The sequence below is a fragment of the Clinocottus analis genome, unplaced genomic scaffold (assembly GCF_023055335.1).
Source record: "Clinocottus analis isolate CAN_PGR_092001 unplaced genomic scaffold, fCliAna1.0.p SCAF_18, whole genome shotgun sequence".
NCBI lineage: Eukaryota > Metazoa > Chordata > Actinopteri > Perciformes > Cottidae > Clinocottus > Clinocottus analis.
Genome location: NW_027175909.1, coordinates 5,674,168 through 5,695,947, shown reverse-complemented (window position 1 = coordinate 5,695,947; position 21,780 = coordinate 5,674,168). Strand labels below are relative to the sequence as shown.

General features: G+C 43.3%; 1 protein-coding gene across 3 annotated transcripts in view; it reads left to right on the top strand.

Moving 5' to 3' along the window:
• LOC137788585 (guanine nucleotide exchange factor VAV3) overlaps window positions 1-21,780 on the top strand; it is a 79,611-nt gene that overhangs the window by 41,921 nt on the left and 15,910 nt on the right. For all 3 annotated transcript variants that reach the window (XM_068581464.1, XM_068581463.1, XM_068581462.1), the window contains 11 exons: window positions 2,351-2,419; window positions 3,178-3,264; window positions 3,383-3,468; window positions 4,266-4,398; window positions 7,892-8,001; window positions 10,942-11,043; window positions 12,778-12,869; window positions 15,016-15,038; window positions 16,278-16,296; window positions 18,825-18,955; window positions 21,161-21,226. In XM_068581464.1, coding sequence (XP_068437565.1) covers window positions 2,351-2,419; window positions 3,178-3,264; window positions 3,383-3,468; window positions 4,266-4,398; window positions 7,892-8,001; window positions 10,942-11,043; window positions 12,778-12,869; window positions 15,016-15,038; window positions 16,278-16,296; window positions 18,825-18,955; window positions 21,161-21,226 — 918 coding nt within the window. The remainder of the gene's footprint in view (window positions 1-2,350; window positions 2,420-3,177; window positions 3,265-3,382; window positions 3,469-4,265; window positions 4,399-7,891; window positions 8,002-10,941; window positions 11,044-12,777; window positions 12,870-15,015; window positions 15,039-16,277; window positions 16,297-18,824; window positions 18,956-21,160; window positions 21,227-21,780) is intronic.

Sequence of the window (21,780 nt, the reverse complement as noted above, 5' to 3'; positions counted from 1 at the left end):
TTTTTATTAATATGCCTCAGAGGTTCATCACTGCCAATCAGGCTTCATGCGCAGGAGGACTCTCTGCCACCAGGTGGTGCTGTTCACCATGTTTGGTTCCCGTCGCCCTGCCTTCGTCCTTCAGGCTCTGAGACTTCTGTCGTCTATTTCTGTAGCATCGTTACGACTCTCAGTCTGAAATGACCCGCACATAATTGTCATCTGATCGAGCCAATTAGTAAGTGGAAGGGAGAAAATAGCAAAAGGTGAAGTGAGAGCTGAAAGGGAGGCAGGACAAACAGCTGAAGAGAGACAGACGGTGAGAATCCAAACCTGAACTGAAGCTGTGGAAACTCAGTGCAAAGTCAGAGAAAAGTTGTTAATGCACCATTGAAACAGTATATTGATTCAACATGTCTCACGGGACTTTTATTCTCAGATCCATTTTGAATTGACTACATCTCATCATCTCATGTATTTGATGATGACACATTATGTTTTTATGATTAAAATGTTAAAAATATTGACACGCATTTGTAATATCGCTAAGTCATATCACTAAAGCGAGTACATCATGTGTATACAAGTATGTGTGTGAGTGTGGCCTATCCATTGTCTAATATATACAAACACGCACGCACGCACACACACACACACACACACACACACACACGCACACACACACACACACAGTACATTCATGCACATCTATTCATTAGGAGAAATGCTGCTGCTTCCATTTTCATCAATGTCCTCTACATGAGTGTGTTTGTGTGTGTGTGTGTGTGTGTGTGTGGAGGTGAGAGGAGCATCTCTTCCTCCTTGTCATCCGTTGGGAGGGCCTATGGTCTCAGTGTTTTTTAACCTTAATATTTAACTTGTTTGTATTCATGGTGAAGGCTGAACCTCGGCAGAGCAATGAGCACAGGAGGATTTCTGAGGCTTTAAGTGGAAGCAAAAGACAAAACAAAACCCCCAAAAGGAAAAGCAACTGAAACCCTTCTTTTCAAATGTGATTACTACTGAATACTTCATGTTGAAATTTTAATTATTGAAATATTTTACTTTTAGAAACACTCGTCTGCCTCTATGTGGGTTCTCCTCATTTCCATTTTTTTTTTTTTGTTTAAGGCACAAATACAGAACTCCGTTTTCATCGACGAATTCCAATTTGAACATTTGTGCTGCAGATGACGAGCAATTCACCCTTCAGATGAGAAACCTGAGCACTTTTTGACACTTGTGCTACATTTGACGAGTATTCAGTTGCTCATGAAATTAAAATGATATTGGCCTTTCTTTGCTTCCGAAGGGTTCAGTGTATACTTGTTCAAATTAACAGTACAGTATGCATTGAATATTCTATCTGAGAATCCTTACGGCACTGAAATCCCACCAAAAAGAATAAAACCCTGGAGCAGCCCGGGTAACTTTCCCACATGATGACAGCCAGGATCTGTACAACAAATGTTGTGTCACTTCCTCTTGCTCCCAGAGTTCCTCTCTCTTGCTGCTTCTTTCATTCTCTCTTTTTTTGTCATCAATCTTTCTCTCTTCCTCACTGCCTCTCGCTCATCACTCCCCGCCCCCCCCCCCCCTCGCTCTGAACACACCGCCACCTTTTCCCTCAATGAGTCCATCATGTATGGTCCCGATTATCGGCGTGACCACTCCCTTCCCCTGTATCTCTGTGGAGGTGTGGAGGTGGGAGCACGGCTTGATAAATAGGACTCTGTCGCCTTGCTCGTGATAATAATGCCCAGGTTGAGCTTGACTGACACCAGGGATTTGAGCAGTGCCAAGCAGACATATATATCTCCCTTAGCGGCTCAGTGTGTGTGCGTGCGTATCTGTGTGTGTGTGTGTGCGGGGACACAGTTTGTATGGGCCTGTGTGAAGGACATGCATGGCATCCTTCCTTATCCTCCACTGCCGAGGTCTAGATGTCTTGTTTACGCTGCAGCCAGGCACTGGCAAGCAATTTCAGATACACACTTTCACACACACCTCTGCTATAGATGAGTGCACACACAAACACACACACAGACACACACACACACACCCAAACACACTATCTGATTTATTTTCAGGACAGGATTCTTTTCCATTTCCTATCTAGAGCCCAAGCACTGTGTTCTCATGTGTGGGATGTGGCTGTAGTGTATGTAAGCAGCAGGATAACAATGTTCATGAATTTATATATTTCTTTCTTCCCATTTATATTTGACAGACAGCCTCGCTTTCCTCTTTCTAGTTCTAACTTTGGTTACATCATTTTAAAGTATGTTAAGCAGTCAAGTCACTTTGACGGCATGAAAGAGGAGCTTTTTTGTGACATGTACACATATGTTGTGTGTGTTTTTTCCACTAGGAGCTGGTGAAACACACTCACGATGCCTCAGACAAGAGTAATCTGCGAACGGCATTGGATGCTATGAAGGTATGTGATCGGTTTGTGTATTTGCAATAATCTGGCGATACGCTATGTATGGTGATACAGGGATTTACGATGCAATATATTGCAGACATTTTTTTAATAGGATTTTCTGAAAAACTGACTTAGCATAGATAACACATATCCAATTGCATAAAATCTACAAAAAGTACTAAATGTTTATATTTAGTATGCGATCAGAACAGTGGGATCTGCATTCATCACAGTGGCACAGTTGTGTTCATATAGAACAGATGTGAAAATGACTTGCAGCACCTTTAAAGCAATGCTTTAAAGGTGCTGCAAGTCATGCTTTGTTTCTTGCTACTACTGAAGTCATCCATTCATTAAGGCGATGAATATCTGTGTGAAATAATATTTGTGACATGTTTGCCTCCTGCTATGAAAGCGATTGTGTCGGCTCACAAACGAACACGCTGATGCCCGAAGAGCGACGAAAAGATGTTACACTTCATTGCGATACATTGCATGTCCTCACCTTTTGACTACACATGAATAAATAAGTCTTCCAATACGATCCAGCATATATAAGTCCTGCTTATTTCATAGCCCTCAAAGGCTGCTCACTTGCCTATTGTCAAATACAGCGTCTCATTTGAATTTACAAGCACACATCGATAATGGCTCCTTTCGAAGGAGAAAAAAACTGCTGAAAAAGAAAGAAAACCTTCATACAGAAGGAAGCATAAATGAAAGTGTGGGGAAAAAAGGAAAGAATTTGTTTTTTGATGATTTGTTTACAGGACTTGGCTCAGTACGTCAACGAAGTCAAGCGAGACAATGAGACAATGCGGGAAATAGATCAGTATCAGAAATCCATCGAAAACCTGGTAAGCCACCTGTTTCTTCCAAATAATTAGATTCTGATCTTGTTTCTTGTTTTCGCTGCACTTTGCTTTGGAATGGATTTAATTCCCGTCCAATCTTTTCCCGTCTCTATTTCTGCAGAATCAGCCTCTGAGTAACTACGGGAGACCAAAAGGTGATGGAGAGGTGCGCGTGGCCTCGGTGGACAAACGAGCCAAACAGGACAGGTGAGATGTCAGGTTGACGTGCCGGTTGGCTGAAACACTGACTGACTGACTGACTGCAGCTCAATCAGGTGCCGCAGTTGGAAAACCGCCAGAGTATGTGTGGCGTTAAGCCAAAGTGCGTTTAGACACCTAACCTGTGTGTCTCGGAGGTGAAGAGCAGAAAAAAGTGTGCAAGGGTATTTAGTTATGACCTCAGAGTTTCAGACAAACAGGCTGGTAATGGTTAATTAATCTTGTTGTGTTGCTTTTATTATGTCAGAAATAATGGACATCGTAGATTTAGGTTAGTGAATGATTTTCCCCCCAATAAAAGCCGAGTTACATGACTCTATGCGCTCAATGACAAAATGATGTGTGTTCGGGTCAAACTGGCCTGACTCCGTTGAAACTGGTTAACATCAAAACTCTGTTGACGCGAGACACAGAAAAACAGCTTCACACACGTCACAGATGAGAGGGCACAGATGAGCCTGTGGTTGCAGGTGTTTTCCATCAAATGGGATTCATACGGCTGCTTGAAATGTATGGCAGGTTTTAGGGTTTATCTGATCAAAGCATTCCTACCTTGTCTTGTGTCCTGGAACCAGAGCAGCGAATGTTAGACGGGAATTACTGTTTTGGATCTGAAAGTAAAATGCAATGTTCTCGATTATTTGTGTAGTTCTGGAAAGCGTTGTGAAAGTTTCAGTGCTAAGTCCGAAGAGGGCTGGATGGATGTTACAGATGTCACAAAATCATCATTGAGAGCGCATGCAGTCTTTTCTGCTTGAACAGTGAGACTCCTCTTCCAATCACAGGCACATCTTCCTGTTCGATGCCGCGGTGATCGTCTGTAAGCGGCGGGGAGACAACTACGAGATGAAAGAAGTGATCGACCTGCACCTCTTCAAGATCACCAACAACCCCACATCAGACAAGGAGAATCGGAAGGTCGGCGCACGCGCACACACACACAAACAAACACACACACACACACAGATATGGTTTGTATTGAGACACATATATCCGTTATCCATAATCGCTTATCCTGGACAACAAGCATCCTTATCAGACTTTCTTACATAACGTTAGGGTACGGTAACAAGCGCAACAACTCCAGCAAACACGAGTAAAGTCAATGTTTACTCTCGGCTTTACACGGGACGTGAACAGCGGTGGAGGGAGGCGGGGGGCTTACTTTTGGCGCCCTTGGTCTTGATCTCCTCAGACTGCATGAGTCGGCCTCCCAAGTGTATTACTCCTCCGGCATGTACATGCCAAAGAACATGTTTTTCATGTTTCAGATCTTGCCATCACCTTGGAAAAGATATTGGCACATCGTTCAGTCATTTCAGGGCAGAAACGCATCTTTTTCGAAAATTTCCCTTTCGGTTCCAAGAGAGTAAGTCAATTTCATATTTGGCGAGGCCACAAAGATGTTTTACCTCAGACACGCAGCAACAGTAGCCTCAATTAAATCAAACTGAAGTGAAACAAAAACAAAACAAGTGGTTTTCTTTTCTGCCAGGTTTGCACGCCACACGTATTGCTCATATTTGCAAAGAAATATTGGGGGAAAATGTCTACTTCCTTATTGTGCTGCACAGTGAAATGAGGACTTTAGGTACCCGCATTTTAATCCAATGACAAATTGTCCCAGTAATTCTGGGAGCCAAAAAGTGTATTCCTACCGTTCACACTTTTTAGTCCAGATACATCACAGCTGAGAGGAAAATGCAAAGCACACCTCTAATTTTATAGTTGTTTTAATAGAATATGAAGGCTTCAGTTTCTCAGGTCTGATTGGTGGTGTCGCTTTGGATTCACACCGATTTAGGTCACTGTCTGAAAAAGAAGCTATATCTTGAGCAATAAACTTTTAACTCTATAGTGTGTTATCACCATTTTAAAACAACAAAACACAAGTTGAAATAGGGATTTAAAGTAATTTTAAAACAACTTTTGATGAAATGTTATTTCACTAAGGGCTGTATACTAATAAGAATAAATTAAAATAATGTAGTGAAGGAATTCCACTTTCCCTTTTCCACTGAAAAACAGCATGTACAAGTGTAACAATAATAGCAGTACACAGTTCTTCACATTCTGTACAATGAAAAGAACAAAACAAGCAACTCACAGAACAACCAATCAGCTATAATGGAGGGAAGTCTTGCACTGTTGAGTCCATTATTGCCTCTTTATGACTAAGTCAGCAAAGCTCAGGAACCACGTTGGACTCCTGACAAACCAATTAACAGTGCTATTTCAGCATAACGAACAGCCATAACAATTTATCAAATGAACGCAGGTTCATAAAAGTGAGTAAAAATAAAAAAGTATTTCATAAGCACCTGTACCAAACATCTAAACCCCACGGCTGCCTTTTGCACCCCGGATCCCCGATGTGCTGCTAAAATGAACTACACTACATGCAAACATCTTTCCAGCTCATAACACAAACAAGAAAATAATCACCAGAAAAGATTCTTAGATAATATGATACGGGCTTGTTCCAGCACATGTTTTACACTGTCTTGTTCATTCTCCAGCATAATACTGAAAGTGTCAGACTGGAGCAGTCTGCCTCTTCCCAGATGGTGTTATCATTAAACCTCGCTTTGGGCCTGACTACACACACACACACACACACACACGCACACGCACACACACACACACACACACACACACACACACACACAGAATGAATACTAAGTGCCAAGTGGTGAAAAATATTGCCAATCATAATGAGGGATGATATCTAAGGCGTGCCAGGAAACAATGATTGGGGTAATAATGATGTTGTAAATAGCAGGCATTAGTAGGCTTAGCCCCATGCGGGCTTATGAAGTTATAGTTTTCATGAAACCTCACCTACCTCGGTATCATTCACCTCTGAAATAATGGATATGATGCAGTTTGCGTGATTACATATTTGTTTTGGAAATACAAAAGATGACAGTGGCTGTCGGAGAGGAGAACCTTCATCGTAGAAGCAGAATAATCACATTTACATGCGAGTCATCTGGAGGTAAAGCTAAAATAAGTCTAATCGTTGTACACAGCAGCTTTTATGCCACCATTTGTCATGCTCGAGCTGATGGTTTGAGATTTTGCAGCTTTACATATATTTTAGCTGCAAGTTGCGATAATCACTATTTTTATAATAACGAAAGATCCAATTACTATGTGTAATCTGTAAAGTGTCGCTTATAGTGACAAACCAACTGATAACCAGAGTCTCGAGGGAGCATTGCGGGTCATTGTTTTGGTTCTTCAGCCCGCAGATTTACTTTTGTTTTTGGTCCACTCTCAATGCTTAAAGCAGCATCTGTTATCCAGCAAAGAAAAATGATCCAAAACCCACAGGAGGCTTCTTGCACAGCACCAAACGGCAGAGTTAGCAACTAGCTAGTGAACATGATGCGCATTTAGCAGCGAAAGAGCTAGCTATTTCTCCAAGGAGTTGATAGAGACCAAAACAGAGGTGAAAGGAGAACGAATATTGTTCTTACATTCGCAAGGTGGATAGAAACACGACTTCAAATGAATTCTAATGTTGTTCAGTAGTTAGCTGCATGCTAACAAGTGCACCACATCAATGTACAAAGGGGATAATGTGTACATGTGGTGTTCTCATTGACCGACGTGGTGAAAGGCATGAGCAGGGTTCACATTGGTTATATTTAAGGTAGCAATGCTTTACATTATCCGTCTGGATTTGTGATCCTTTTAAATTCCAACGCTACACCAAGCAGAAAAAAAATTTAACTGACAGATGGACAAACACCGTCTCCTTCCTTTTTACAAATTGGTTGCGAGAGATATCTCTGCTGAGCGTAAGTCTTGGTGTCCACTGGGAATGCCTCTGTAGAGCGCTGCTTTCCTTTTCTCTTTTCTTTCAATAGAAAAGATGAGCCTCTGCGCTTCCCTGACAGGCTGTGAGCTTGGCATGTTTTTAGCCTTTAGAGTTGAGTGCTAGAAGTTCAAAACCCCACCTAGGAGCGGCAAAAAGTGCATCATCTCCCAAGCATCTGCTTTAGTGTGTCTGAAAAAAAAACAGAGGTGTGTGTTGACACAGAGGCTAATGGACTAATATTTAGCCTTTGAAGTGGGTAATGGGGGCTGATTACAGGCCCACTGGTCTGTGCACGCTGTCTGATGCCCAGCGGTTATATGGCACAGCAACCTAACACCCTCTTCCTGTGCGCCTTCATGCTCTTCCCTGTTTGTCTCTGTCTGTCAGTTCTGCCCTTCAGCCTTTGAGTTTGCTCTCCCCGAGCATCCCTCTTTCATTTTGCATCTCTTTGTCTCCATCTGTCTCCCTGCATCACGTCTCCTTCGGCTCCGTTTGCCGTTTACTTAAAACTCTCAATTTGTTTACTCACCGTTGTTGTATTTATTTCTATCTGAACTACTTGTGTTTTCCCCTTTCCGGCTGCAGTGGTCCTACGGATTCTACCTCACCCATAACCAGGGCCAGAGCGGCTTTGAATTCTTCTTCAAGACCAAAGAGCTGAAAAAGAAGTGGCTGGAGCAGTTTGGCATGGCCATGTGAGTGTCTTCTTTTTTCTGTGTGTGTGTGTGTGTGTGTGTTCATGCGCCACGGCGTGATAAGAGTGTGTCTTTGTTTTGCCTGCATTCAGTTACATCATGAAAACGTACACATTGAATAATCCTGTTATTCAAGTTTGGCTACGTGATGATTTATGAGCCACGCGACACTGTCAAAATGATGAGCACATTGTGAGGCACACACTTGCACACACTTACTTTCAAAAGCAGAACCTGACTGAACATGCACAATTGTTAATTCTTTAATCCAGTTTTCTATCAACATTTCACACTTTATATACTCTGAGAACACAAGGCATTTCATTTAAAGGCAGAACCGTGTGTGTGCAGGTAAACTGCATCAACCAGTCTGCAGCCTGAACTGGATCCAAATTCACTTAAACTAACAAACTGGTGCAAAGAGTGACTAATGGAACGATTGTATTTCCCCTCGGAGAGCAAGGAAGGAGTCGTCTTTCGCAGAGTTGACAGGCCAGTCGAGTCGAGTTGGCTGCACAACAACAGTACATTTATAGATAATAATATTACTATTGTGACTGAAATCTAAAACACGATTCTACATTAGTCAACAGTGTGCACAGGATTTTAATGAAGGTAAAAAAACAACAACAACCAAGAGCCAAGATCTCCTACCACTGCACGGTGTGTGAAGATGTAAGTTGAACTGCTGTCGGGGGTCAGGAGTCAGACAGGACTTCACTCCCTCATTTCTGACAAGGAAATAAAAATGCAATTTTAATGAGATTATATTTGCGGCGTTCCTTACAACCAAAACGTGAACAGGCATTTGTCTCGTGCTTACAAATAATACAACAGGTGCAGTCGGGGGCAATTGTATAACATCCTCTGTGAGTCTGGAGAAGCTGTGTAAAGTCTCAAAAAAATAACCCCAATAATGTCCTTGTGATGCTTTCAGGGTGACGCCGGTTTGGTCCAGGAGACCACAAAATGTACATAACAGGAAGCGTTGTTACAAGCTGAAGGTGTGGAGTTTCTAAAGGAGCCTGCCTCTCCCGTAGAGCGACATAACAAAAGACGCTGTTGAGTTTCATTATGGGACATGTCTTTAGAGAAACCCATTCCTTGTATCTGACACGGATGACAATACGCGAACAAAAACCCCCGTCCTCTCATCCTCCTGCATCACCAGCTAAGATAGCTGTTATTGGATCCCTGGATGAACCGCCAGTGGCATCAATGACAATTAGTTAAGAGCAGCGGGGCTCCCGAGCAGGTGCAATTACACTAAAAATGTAGAAATCAAAAAAGTAGGGGGGGAAAAAAAAATAATCTGTGAAATAAAATTGTCAAGCAACATTGGAAAGCAACAGGCCTCAACAGGAAGTGGAGGAGATGATTAGGAAGATGAAGGCGGGTGTGATGTGAGACTGAGGAAGAAGGTGCTTTGGTTGATTAACTTTTGGGGCGGATTTAACTAGCTGTGAGAATAGAAAGTCGTTACCAGACAATCACGCAAAAACGCTCCCTCGGCGATGCTTAACAGCGGATCTGTGAACTGAAGTGAGTGAGCACGAGTCAGAAGAAGACTGAAGACAGAAGTCATGAAGAATTCAAGCGTCTGCCTCTCAGCCGACCGCACGGAGTTGCATCTTTAAAACGCTTCCACAGACAGAGAAATAGTGGAACAGGAGTCAAGTTTGAAGGAAAAGGAACCTCACGGGTTTTTATGTGTTTTGCCATAAGCCACATAAGCCAGCGCGGCCATTTTTATGGATTGCAATTCATAGTTAACACCGATCTCGCCTAGAAAGCATCGGTATTGGCTGATCCCAGTGCAAAGGAGAGGACACCACTGAAGGGCTCGGTTTTATTCCTCCGTCTCGGCGCTGCTGGTCCTATTTTCCAGAGAACATGTTTGGAGCCCTTCAGTTTGACTCATCGTTTGAGTTCCTAAAGTAGCACCTGTGCATATTAAGCAACGCGCTTACGCAACAAGGCCATCATGTGTCGCTATCATAACACTGAGAAAACAAAGGACAGACCTCTTCAATTCCAAATAAACAGATCTTTGTGCTCCAGGCAAACTTGGTCCATCCTGTCTTTTTCTTTTCTCCCCAGACACACACACATTCATCCACCTCCCCAAGGGGCCGAGAATACTTCTGTGTTCACTTCAAGCAGACTTTGCCCGTCTATTTGCAATTCTCTCCTTCCCACTTCAAAGAGTCGTATCAGTGAAATGTTACTTTGCTCTGGAAGAGTTTGTTGGCTGCAATTATGAGTGAACCTTTTTATTTATTTCTTCATTTTGGCTCATGTGTAACTTGTCGTACAACTTACAACTCAGTGTTCATTGTGCAGTTTAGTCCGACTGCTTGCTCTCCTCCATCATGTGTAACAGAAGTGTTCAGGGCCACAGAACAGTACATCCTGTTCAATATGTCCAGGGAGCTTTAATATTCAAGCTGAACCCTAAATATCAACACGTCATGTTATGACTTTCTTATTTCATACAACAAGTTATGTAACATCATCATCGTCATGCGGTAAGGGAGGTACATGAGCAGATACTCTGTTTACTCAGTGGTGCATTACAACACTTTAGCTGACACGGCACTTTCAATGCCAGAAACAAGCAGATCTGCAGAAATCTTAGTTTGCCGTTTGTCCAATGGATCCGATTTGGCAGCAGACTCTCACATCCGACCACAATGGAAACAAGTTTACTTTATTGTGTCATCGTCGACATTTTCAATTAATATGTTGCATAAAAGTAGAAAACCAAAAAAGTCTCTAATGAACTGAATTAGCGAGTAACCTAAAGGTGCTTTACTGTCATTTGCTACTAAAAAGTAATGCTTTATTTAGGAAATGTCTTCTAACTACTGCTGCTAAGGATAATAATATAACTATTCATAATAATAATCTGATGTTTGTGGTGTGTGTTGGCTTGTTTAGATCCAACATTCGTCCTGAGAACGCCACGAACAACCTCCACGAGTTTAATATGCACACCTTTGAAAGGATCACCTCATGCAACTCTTGCCACATGCTGCTGAGGTAAGAGGCTATTTATTATTCACACAGACACACACACACACACACAATCCTCTTCAAGGCTATCGTCAGACATAGAGACTGAGGACGAGACGTGGACCCTCTCCCTTCAAACACCTGACGGGACTCCTTTGAAAGACCTGGCTGGTCCTCTCCAGTGTACCCTAACAATCTATTCGTCACTTTCCTTTTTACTCCTCTCCTCCTCTGCACATGTGCTTCGGCTACACAAAGTTTCTTTTGAATTTGCTGAATGGTATCGGCACCCAGAGGACTGCGCCTCATGGTCTTTCTCACAGCGGGGACGACTGAGTGGTTTTACCTACCGAGGACAGTAAAGCAAAAAAAAAAAAAAAAAAAAAAAGCGTCTGTCACACTTCAGCACTTTTTTCAAGGCGACGCACTGTGAATATACCGAGCCGGGCGCTGAACTCCCTGACGTTTTCTCCGTATAAGGCACGAGAAAAACAAGAATAATGCAGTCTGGAGAAGCTTCTCAAGTGCAGTGTGTCATTGATTTCATGATTATTTCTCAAGTGTTCCTTTAAATAATGATTGGTCCCTTTGACTGTGTCATTATGACCATTGTGCTCGGGCTTTTTGTTTGCAGTGCCTGGAAAGGAACAACAAATCCACTTGAATTGACACAATAGAAATTGAACCGCTTATCTAACCGGCACCAAAGAGCAAATTACTTCATGAATCATAAGCCTAATGAGTCAAGTGTCACTCTGTGTATCACTCAATCTGAGCTCTAGTATGCTCATAGTGTTTTCTGATAATGACAGGAGCACGGGGCCTATTGTGTCATTAATCAGAAAATGAGCAGCGTGCCTGGTAGAAGTTTTCTTTTAAGTTTTAATTTGAAGGGGAAATCACCTTTCTTTCATGTTACTTCATAAGAATTGGGAAGGTTTCACGAGAGCGTTGTCCTAATGGTTTGAATTCACTGCCCCGACTTCTTTCCCTCGATTCAACATGCGCAAAAAAAATCCAAAAGTGTTCCTGCACGTGAACGCCATGCCAGGTTTCTCAAAGAGGTTAAACAGACAATTAGCTGGAGAGCCGAGCAAAGCAGCCTTTACTTTCATGTCATTTTAATTGGGGCCTCTGAGATGTCAGAAGGAAAACTCAACAACGCTCGGCTGCTGCTTCAATCTCCTCGTGTGCGCGCACACATCATTTACACGGCTCGTCTTCTGCGAGCTTCTTTTTTTTTTTATGTGCTCTTGAGTTCAAAATGAAACTTATTAGAATAAACTATCCACACCTGTTGTGGCTTTGGTAGAAAGTATCGAAATCTGGCCGGAGTCCTTGTGCTGCTGAGCCGGCTACGCTGGAACAGACCTCGAAGACCTGAAGGACTTACCGACAACTAAAGCAGGCTCACTTCAGTAGAGAGACATGCCCGAAATGACAATGCTATCATACTGCGTTTTAGCAGGGATGTTGTGTTCTCCGTCTACTTTCAGCCTCACATCACACTAACATTTGCCGAAACACAACGTACAGATGAGGCCGACTGAAATATCATTATTTAAGACAAGTCTGTTTCCAAACCTTTGCTGCTCATATGTCAGGAAACATCAAACCTTTTAGATTGCAACTTGGATCCCTTCTCTCCTGTAAGCATCGCAGTAATGTCGCTATTCTTTGCATTGCTGTCTCGTTACTGCTGTGTGTGTATACCGGTGTGTGCAATCCGTGTGATGCCTCTCCCTGTTCCTCTGTCTGCAGGGGCATCTTTAACCAGGGGTACCTGTGCTCCAAGTGTGGTTTAGGTGCCCATAAAGAATGCCTGTCCCGCTTTGGCAGCTGTGGAAAAACAGGTAACAGTCTGCTGCTTTACACACAGAAATAAAACCAAAGTCTCTCGCTTTATTGCACAAAGCCATATCAGTCACATCTCGTCTGCAATGTGTCCGCAGTTAACAGTTTGTCACTGAACAAAATCATTTCAGGGGACGCATAAAATTTAACCGTATGAACACAACTGCACGTTTATACTGTAGCAGTGCGAGCGTAACGACAGGTGACGCACATAAAACCAATGCACGAGTGTCTTATGTGACTAATTGTGATTAAGAGGGAGATTTATTGCCCGCTTTAAAGCTCACACAGTCACATCCCGAACAATATCGCGCCAAGTGGAATTGTGGGAATAGAGGGGGGTTAGCTCTCAATAAAGAAGAACTTAATAAATGCCCTTATTCCTACAAACCAAGGTCATCCAAGTGTTCGATCAGAATTGCAGATATTCATTCAAAAGCTCCCCCGCTTCCCTGGGTGGTTTTGACACTTCAGAGCCCCTTAAAGGCAATGTCACTGTGTATCATTGTTCCGATCCCCAAAGCTTAATAGTAGTTTTACTGAGGAGTTTTATGAAACTCCTAACTTTTTTTTTTTATTATGCCCCTGTTGTGTATCTGTCACTCAGCTCCCTGTGCAGGAGCACTGACAGCTCTGAAAGAAAGGGTGGGAAAACTTCAGACATGTGGAATGAACAGAAGGCCTTCAGAAACCAGCTTAGCATGTCCTCTGTGTGTGCCTGTGTGTGTGTGCGTGTGTGTGTGTGTGTGTGTGTGTGTGTGTGTGAGAGAGAGAGGGGCGGGGGGAGAGAGAGAAGAGGTAAAAAAAAAAAAACTTTTTGTTTGTGGAAGTTTTTTTTCTTTTTAGGTCTTGAAAGTGCATGCTCGTGTTCTCTCTTTTTGTGTGAGAACCGAGCGATCTTGCTGGGTTTTTTTTCTCTCTTGCAACCCGTAACACTGCGTGTCGCAATTGCGTGTGTTTGTCTGTATTCCCCGTGGCAAGCTGCCAGCTCCTGTTGGGCCTGGCATCTGTCATGGTGCCAGCAGGTCGCAGAGGCAATAACGCCTCTGCCAGGCCCACCCTGCCACAGTGCGGACCTTAGTAGATTTGGGCGACACCGGCGGCAGGAGAGCTGGTGAAGACTGGGATGTCGGTTTGAATTCCCCCTCTCATTACTCCACACGGTATCTCCATGTACCCTCTGCTGGTACAGGGGGCGAGGACCAATACTTTAGTATCCGACTGAAGACAAAGAAAGTCTCAGACTCCTAAAAGTAGAAGAAAAAAAAAAGGTCAGTTACAGTGATGAGGGGCATTTTAATGTGTCGGACGTCGCACCACTTTGTGTTGTTGTCCACCGATGTGACAACAACATTAAACTTCATTCACGCCACCACAATGTCTGCAAGTGCAGATACTGACAATGCACAGGCAGTGCTGCACAAACACAATCACAGCATCCCAGAAGAGGGTTAAGTGCGTGTGTGTGTGTGTGTGTTTGCGTGTGTGTGTGTGTGTGTCAAAGATAAGCCATTGTTTACCTGATTTTGTCTCTGTTATCAGCAAGTGTTTGCGTAACAGGTCAAAGGCCTGCTGAGAGTTGTGTGCGTGTGTGTGTGTGTATATTGGTACAATGCATAAGGCTTTCTGCCTGCTAGCGTGTGTGTGTGTGTGTGTGTGTGTGTGTGTGTGTGTGTGTGTGTGTATATTGGTACAATGCATAAGGCTTTCTGCCTGCTAGCGTGTGTACGTGTGTGTGTGTGTGTGTGTGTGTTCGGGTGCGTGTGTGTTTACGCAATTGCTCTGTTTGCACAGGTACAAGAGCAGTCGTGTGTGTGTGTGCACACAGGTGTGTGTTGGTGTGTGTCTTGGGGGTGTAACCTGTCCCTCAGGGGAACCAATGAAAGAAACCGGTGGAGCAAAAACCTCAGGTCTGCCCCCCCCCCCCCCCTCCTCCACCCTTCTCCTCCCCCTGCCTCGTTACCTCCTCTATGCCGGCTGTCAGGTAGTGGCAGCGCAGCAAAACAAAGCGAACCACGGTCAGACACGAGCGTCCGCCTTCTCCACTAATGAGGGAGTGTTGCCTTGTACCAACGAGTGTGTGCAAGTGTTTGCGTGCACCTGCTAACCCGTCATTCACTATGCCTGTTCTCAAACTTCTTTCAGATCCTGGCTCCGTCATAACTCAGGTGAGCTGCTGCCGCTGTGTGTGTGTGTGTGTGTCAGTGTTGATGTGTATACTGTCTTGTGTCTGCCGTTCGCCTCCTCTCCAAAGCTCTGCTGCACTTTGAAGTCTGCTCTTTCCTGCAGCTATTTGCCAAGGAGACTCCAATTGACTTTACTTGCTGCAGCCTTCCTGACGCCACAAACAAGATATATTCTTTTTTTTGTGTGTGCAGATTTTAACCTGTGGTGTCGCTGCTGTTTTTTTTCTCAACTGCTGTGCGCGTTACTGCTACAATGCTCAACAATATCCCCAAGCAGGAAATTAGAATGGGCGAGCAACAACGACGCAAATAGCTGTGGCTAAAACAGCATCATGCAGGTCGGACTTTAATGCACAAATGATCCAGTCTCATCTGCAAAAACACAAGACTGGAGGGGAAATTGACAAGCGTCCCCGTTGCTCTGATTTTATAGCTGGTGTCAGGTGCTGCTTCGCCATGAGGAGTTTTCTCTGTGCAGAAAACGTGCTCAACACAAATTCAGAATGCAACATGCAATCTTTTTAAAAGCAGCAGAAACTTTTCGACTGGTGCACAAAAAACCTGCATGAATACATTGTGTTGGATAGTAGTAGTAGTAGTAGTACTATTTAGTGTGGATATACTTAAGAATATCCCACTGGCTTCATGCAGTTTTCCACCTTTGCCAAACTTCAGGAACACAACATCGAACTAAACGGCATCTGAACCATCCGTATTTGCCCCTGGAAATCACAGCGGTGTAACCGCTCTCTGCAGCTTTCAAGATATTTCTGCTGCAGCGGGACACACGGTAGCCCGTGGCGGCGGTGCATGCGATATGGGTTTTAATATGTGATGTAGTGCCGTCCGCGTCCGGCCCGTTGCATGTGGGCTTCAGAGGGGGAATAGCAGGCTGGGGTTGAAATATTAATTCTGTGTGTGTGCGCAGCGGCAGAGGGGTTTATTGGAAGCACTGAACACATTCACCTCACTGAGTGCAGCTAATAATTGATTTAGTTGGTTATGAGGCAGAAAGGAGTATGCTGTTGAGTTTGGAGGGCTTGGCGGTATCGACTTTACCCGTGGCAGACATTTGTCTGTGCTCGCGATGGAGAAACTGATGAATGAACTAATGATCAGCGGAGAACAAGTTGTCTGTGTCTAAATGTGCTCGTGTTTGTTCGTGAACAGACGGGTGCCTGTTTCAGTGTGTAACTCTGTGTGTGTGTGTTTTTTTTTCAGGGCAAAGATCGAGATGCAGGTGAGAAATTCAGAGCACAACACCACATCAGACGTCCTCCCGCCTCCCACTCTGTCTTCTCTTCCTCCACTGAAATTGGTTCTTTCTCACTGAAGATGTTTATGTGCTTCGAGACAGTTGCTCCTAAAACAAATGTAATTCATACCACTGTAAATATGCACTAATACTGTTTATCAGCACGCTGTTAGCGTCAGCTGCTGTATCGGCGTTGAAAGCATCGATCTTTCCCCTCAAAATAAAGGGAGGAAAGGACCGGCCAAGTATCTTTAGTTGAATATTTTTCTAGATTATTTTATCATAGCTCAATCGGCTTTAAGATATAAATATGATTATTAAACATTTTAGTGCCGCAATTATCACTTATTTTCATGAAATCAGATCAATATTGTACTGATTCATTCTTTAAATACAAAAAAACGTTCCTCACAATTTCAAAGATCCATAGGTGACTTCTTCGCATCGTTTATGGTGTCAGAACAATAAAGCCATGAAACATTAAGATACTCCATTTATAATGATATAAAACAAAGAGAAGTACTCGCATGTTTCACGTTTGTGCTACTCTGGCTGGTTTGACAGGTTTGCGTGGTGTCATGGTTTCTTCTTCTCTTTTCTTCAGAAGTAACCTGGTTCACTCAGAGAACAAGGTTTACCTGGTAGCTATGAACCGATTGTATCACTGCAGCGGAGCTTCGATTTATACGCGAACATCTCACGCTAAGAGACGTCCTAAGTGGAATAAAACCAAAATAGAACGCATAAAATAGCCTGTTTGTAGGCGTGTTAAGTAAATGCAGTGAATACTGTAGAGGCATTGTATTTCTGTCTCCCTCCTCCTGCGACTTTCTGTCTCTCAATCTTTCTCCAACAGAATATGAATAACATGCAGCATCCTTTTCAATTGTGCGTTTCTGTGTGTGTGTGTGTGTGTGTGTGTGTGTGTGCGTGCGTGCGTCCAGCGCACAGAGGGCCTTTAATCTCTCATAAACCTGGCTTCAACACTCATTTTTCCACCCCTCCATCCATTATGCTGCAGAAAATCATTTCTGACTGAAGACGCATTAAAATCAATAGGCATTTGATTGCCCCGGCCCTTGGCGTTTCATAATATTTTCGACGCGGCTCTCTTTGTCTGTTTTCAAAGGTGCGCTAACACTTTGCTTGTCCTTGTGTGGATAGGAATGCAATTCGTGCCCCCAAGACTCAATTCTCCATGGCCCTGTGTCTTTAGAAGTCCTATTCAGGCGAGCTAGCGCATGTCAGGCTGCCAGCCTCAGTGCTACCGCGCTGGAACAGAGAAGAAAGCCCGATATAGATGTATGAGCTTTCAATACAATGTTGTTGACGTCTCCATTGTTTGCCTTTAAGCTTTACCCTTTTACTTTACGCTCTCACTAGAAGTTATTTTTCTTACATTGTGTTACTGCACAACACTATCGCCACACAGTGCAGAGAGAGATACGCACTTTTCTTTTGCCTCCGCGATACGATTTGTTTGGCATGGGTGGGTGCTTCGTAACGGGCGGGTTGTAATTCAATTTCAGTGATTTCTTGGTGAATAATGGGATAAAAGTTGTGCCTTTTGTGCAGAATCAAGTAGCGCTGACTGAGATCATTTAAACAAACATGATTAAAATGTACTTCTTTAAGTGCTAACCCTTACTACTATGTCATATATGACCTGCTTCAATACGTCTGTGCACTGCGTTGCTGCAGGTGAGGGGAAGTCACGCAAGAGGGGATGTTGAGTCCCCAAAGATGATAATATTACCAATCAGAGTATACTGAAAAATAACAGAACGTTTTCCTTTTAATCCTTTATTGTAACTGTGATTAAAATGTCGTCATGACTCCAGCAGGCCAGAAAACATCGCACAGCAGTAAACGGTGTCACTCACTGCTTATCTCCTATCTGAGGACCTGATAACCAGCCAAGCACCAGAGAGCACTGGTGCTTATCTGTAATATGATAATGGGTCCAAATGATGTGCAAGGGCAGTACACTGGTGACAAGGGGTGTGTGTGTGTGTGTGTGTGTGTGTGTGTGTGTGTGTGTGTGTGTGTGTGTGTGTGTGTGTGTGTGTGTGTTTACACATGTGTACTCCCTCTCATTACCAGCTCCTCTGGGACTGGACAATACTTTATTAGAGCAAAGACACTTTAAGAATGGCAAACATGCACTTTTAGACCTGAGGCCAAACAATACATTTAATCAGTTAATGATTTACATGAGGGACATGTATTTTCAAAAATTCAAGTTATTTTTGATGTATTTGAAATATGCAAATGAGGCATTCTCTTTGTTCGAAATTCTTGTTTCATTTTCGTGACATATTGCAGTCAAAGGTTTTGACAGAGGGGACTTTGGATGTCTCTTTGCATCACTCCATTAATCTGGAAATGTTCTGTAAAGCAGGCTTTCAGTGATATATGAGCAAACAAGAAAATAAGGAGCGTGGTTTCAGTCACAGTGACGATCAGTTTAAGGCCCAACCGGCACGCTGGAGCTAACTGTGTCCCTCTTGCAGGTCGGCCCAAGATGCTGGTCATCAGGAACTACTTCGGTGTGCCGAGCCCAGCGTCCGGTCCAGCGCTCAGCATCCAGACGGGTGACATCATCGAATTAATCTGCGCCGACCTTCACAGCCCCTGGTGGCAGGTCAGAGGTCCCGCTCTTAATCAAGTCTTTCACAACACACCAAAAAAAAAAAAAAATGGGCAGAGTGTATTTAAATCTCTCATTTCCTCCACTGTCAAAGCATCTAACCCTCGTTCTGACCTCATATTCCGCAACAGGGTTCGAATGATGTCGGTCAGCTCTGCCTTTTTTATTATAAACCATATCTGGTATCGTCTGCATAGTCCGCTCATTATTACATGGATTTTGCTCTAAGGCCCCGTGTATCAACTTCCTCATGAGCTGAGGATATTTCAAGGGAGACATCTTACTTTAAGTTGGCCATGTTGTACCTGCCTCGTCAAAATAACATTCCTGTTGTGTCTCTGGCTGAAGATAACACAGTTTATGTGGATGCTTCTCACCAATAATCTGCATGAGACAATCTAATTCCTTTTAAGGTGTTCACACTCAGAGATAATTATACACACAGCTGAGCGCTCGCTTTAAGGAAGTAAAACGTTCAACACACTGGAACATGTTGTTTGTGTCACATAACATTGTGACAACACGTGGGATTTGAACGTCAACACAGGATGAGAGGAGCTGTTTTACAGAGATTTTGATGACTTGTTGTGTATGTGTGGGTGCGTGTGTGTGTTTCAGAGGCCGAATCAAAGTCTTCGTAATTATAATGGGATTTCACCTGCATGAGGTCTGAAAAGGGCCGTGCATATCGACATGAACTACTGTACTATTGTTTTATAATCAGACATGTAATGAGGAAACCAACCAATCTCATAGCACTAAATACAAAACAGATGAAATAGATAAAGAATCAAATTAACCCTGAACAAAAGCTTAACTGGAGGAGGCTGCAGCCCCGCAGTCAGCAAACATTCAATATCCATCACCTTTGTAGCCAGCAGACCATAATCATTTCTGTTCCGGGGGATGCGTGGAAAAATGGAATCGATCACTGTAATTTCATTTCATTCAAAAGCAACCATCTGTTTACTCTGTCAGTGTTAGCAGCCACGCTCATTATCACACTGTTAGCACGGAGGCAGCAGAGAGCAGAGCTTTCCACAAAGGCCGATAAATTGTCCCGAGGTAGCAGGGACGGGATGGCGGCCTCAAAACCATCAAAATGGGCTTAGCCTGTTGTGTGCTACGTGTGCCTCCCAGTTAATGGATGAACACACACAGATCAATCCCTCCATCACCTGTGATCAAACACCCTCTAACCCCCAGGATCCCTGGAAACATCAGAGCAGTGTGACAGTCAACAGGCAGCTTTTGTAAAGCCTGATGGTGCTGAAGCTGCTGTTGAAAACCATATAAAACAAATACATTTAAAAGTATTTACATTTTATTTTGTATGCCTTTTAAAGTCCAATTGGCTACAACTAATCCATGCAAAACATCAGCCTTTTTTTTTAAACTCCTGCTCGGCTCATAGACTTTACATTGGGATTATGTAATGGAAATTGAAATAGCTCTCCTATGCTTTAAAAGAGTTATTGTATTAAATAATCATCATAGAACAAGTTATATTATTGGCTAATTGTCAGTAAGGCTGACTGGTGTCTCTTCATACATTAACATGGCCGATTGTTCAACAAAAAGCACTAGAATTGATCCAGACACATGCTCACTTACACATCGCAATCAAATAGAAGTCATGCATTGTGTAGGAAAAGGGGGTTATGGACTTGTAAAGTGAAGATGTGACATTTTTAATACAGCATCAGAAAATTGAGTATATAAACAGACACTACATGCGTGCGGCGCTGTGCATCTACTCCTGCTCAAGTTTGAACTGCAACGGCCGTCTGCAGACGCGCAAAACTCTTAATCTGAAAAAAGATAAAGCCTCAATTTCTTTTTAGCTGCAGAATCCATGACTAGATTATTCTCCCACATGAATCAAATATCTTGCCTTGCACAGAACAAACGCGGCAGCATCAACCCACAGACGAGAACTGCACGACAGCCTCCCTGTTTTTACTGACTGTTTCCTCATTGTTGATTAATCGAAGTGAACTTAAAGAGTCCTCACCACGGGAGGAATAAGGAACTCTTCCTCTTCCCGTCTTCCTGCCAGCCATTATTTCAGCAAATGGTTAACTGGGGCTGTAAATTTACACCGCTCTCTGTGTCGCCAGCTAATTGTTTCTGAATAATGGAGACAGACAGTCAGCCAGATGTACAGTACATAACACAATTATCTCTCTGTGTTTCCAGGGCAAGAGCCTGACGACGAAAGAGGTTGGCTTCTTTCCAAGCGACGCCGTGAAGCCTTGCCCATGCGTAAGCAGCATTTCCTTCACTACGTCGGGGCCTGTTGCAGCAGCTTGTCTTTGGCTACATGTTTTTACTAGCAGGCCAGTGAAGTGAGGATGTTTAGGGATTTGTGAAGGGGAGGTAAGCTATTTTACCTGGCATGAGAAGAAGAACACAGCCCCCGGGTCTTTATGTTCTGCGCACAAGGAACATGTGTTGTCTTACGAGATAAAAGTGCTTTACTGTCTGGTTCACTTCATCATTCAGAAGCAAAGGAGAAAACAATGTCTGCGGAGGAACAAGCAGTACAAACTGGACTGGAGAGCTGAGGAGAAGGAATAGTGGTTTGCGTTGTCTTCGCTGGCTTAACTGCATTTCCAATTCTTGTTTTTCTTCCTCTTATAAATCTCCGGACTACTGTATTGTCATGTTCCATTTGATGAAATGAAATTCACTCTGTCCAGCTGCTGCAGGAATACGAGCCGCCCCGTAGATAACAAACCATTATCACCATGTCGACACTTTTCTCAAAGATAAGAAGAGCGATAAGCTGTTTTATTGGCGTTGTACAGGTTTTCTTT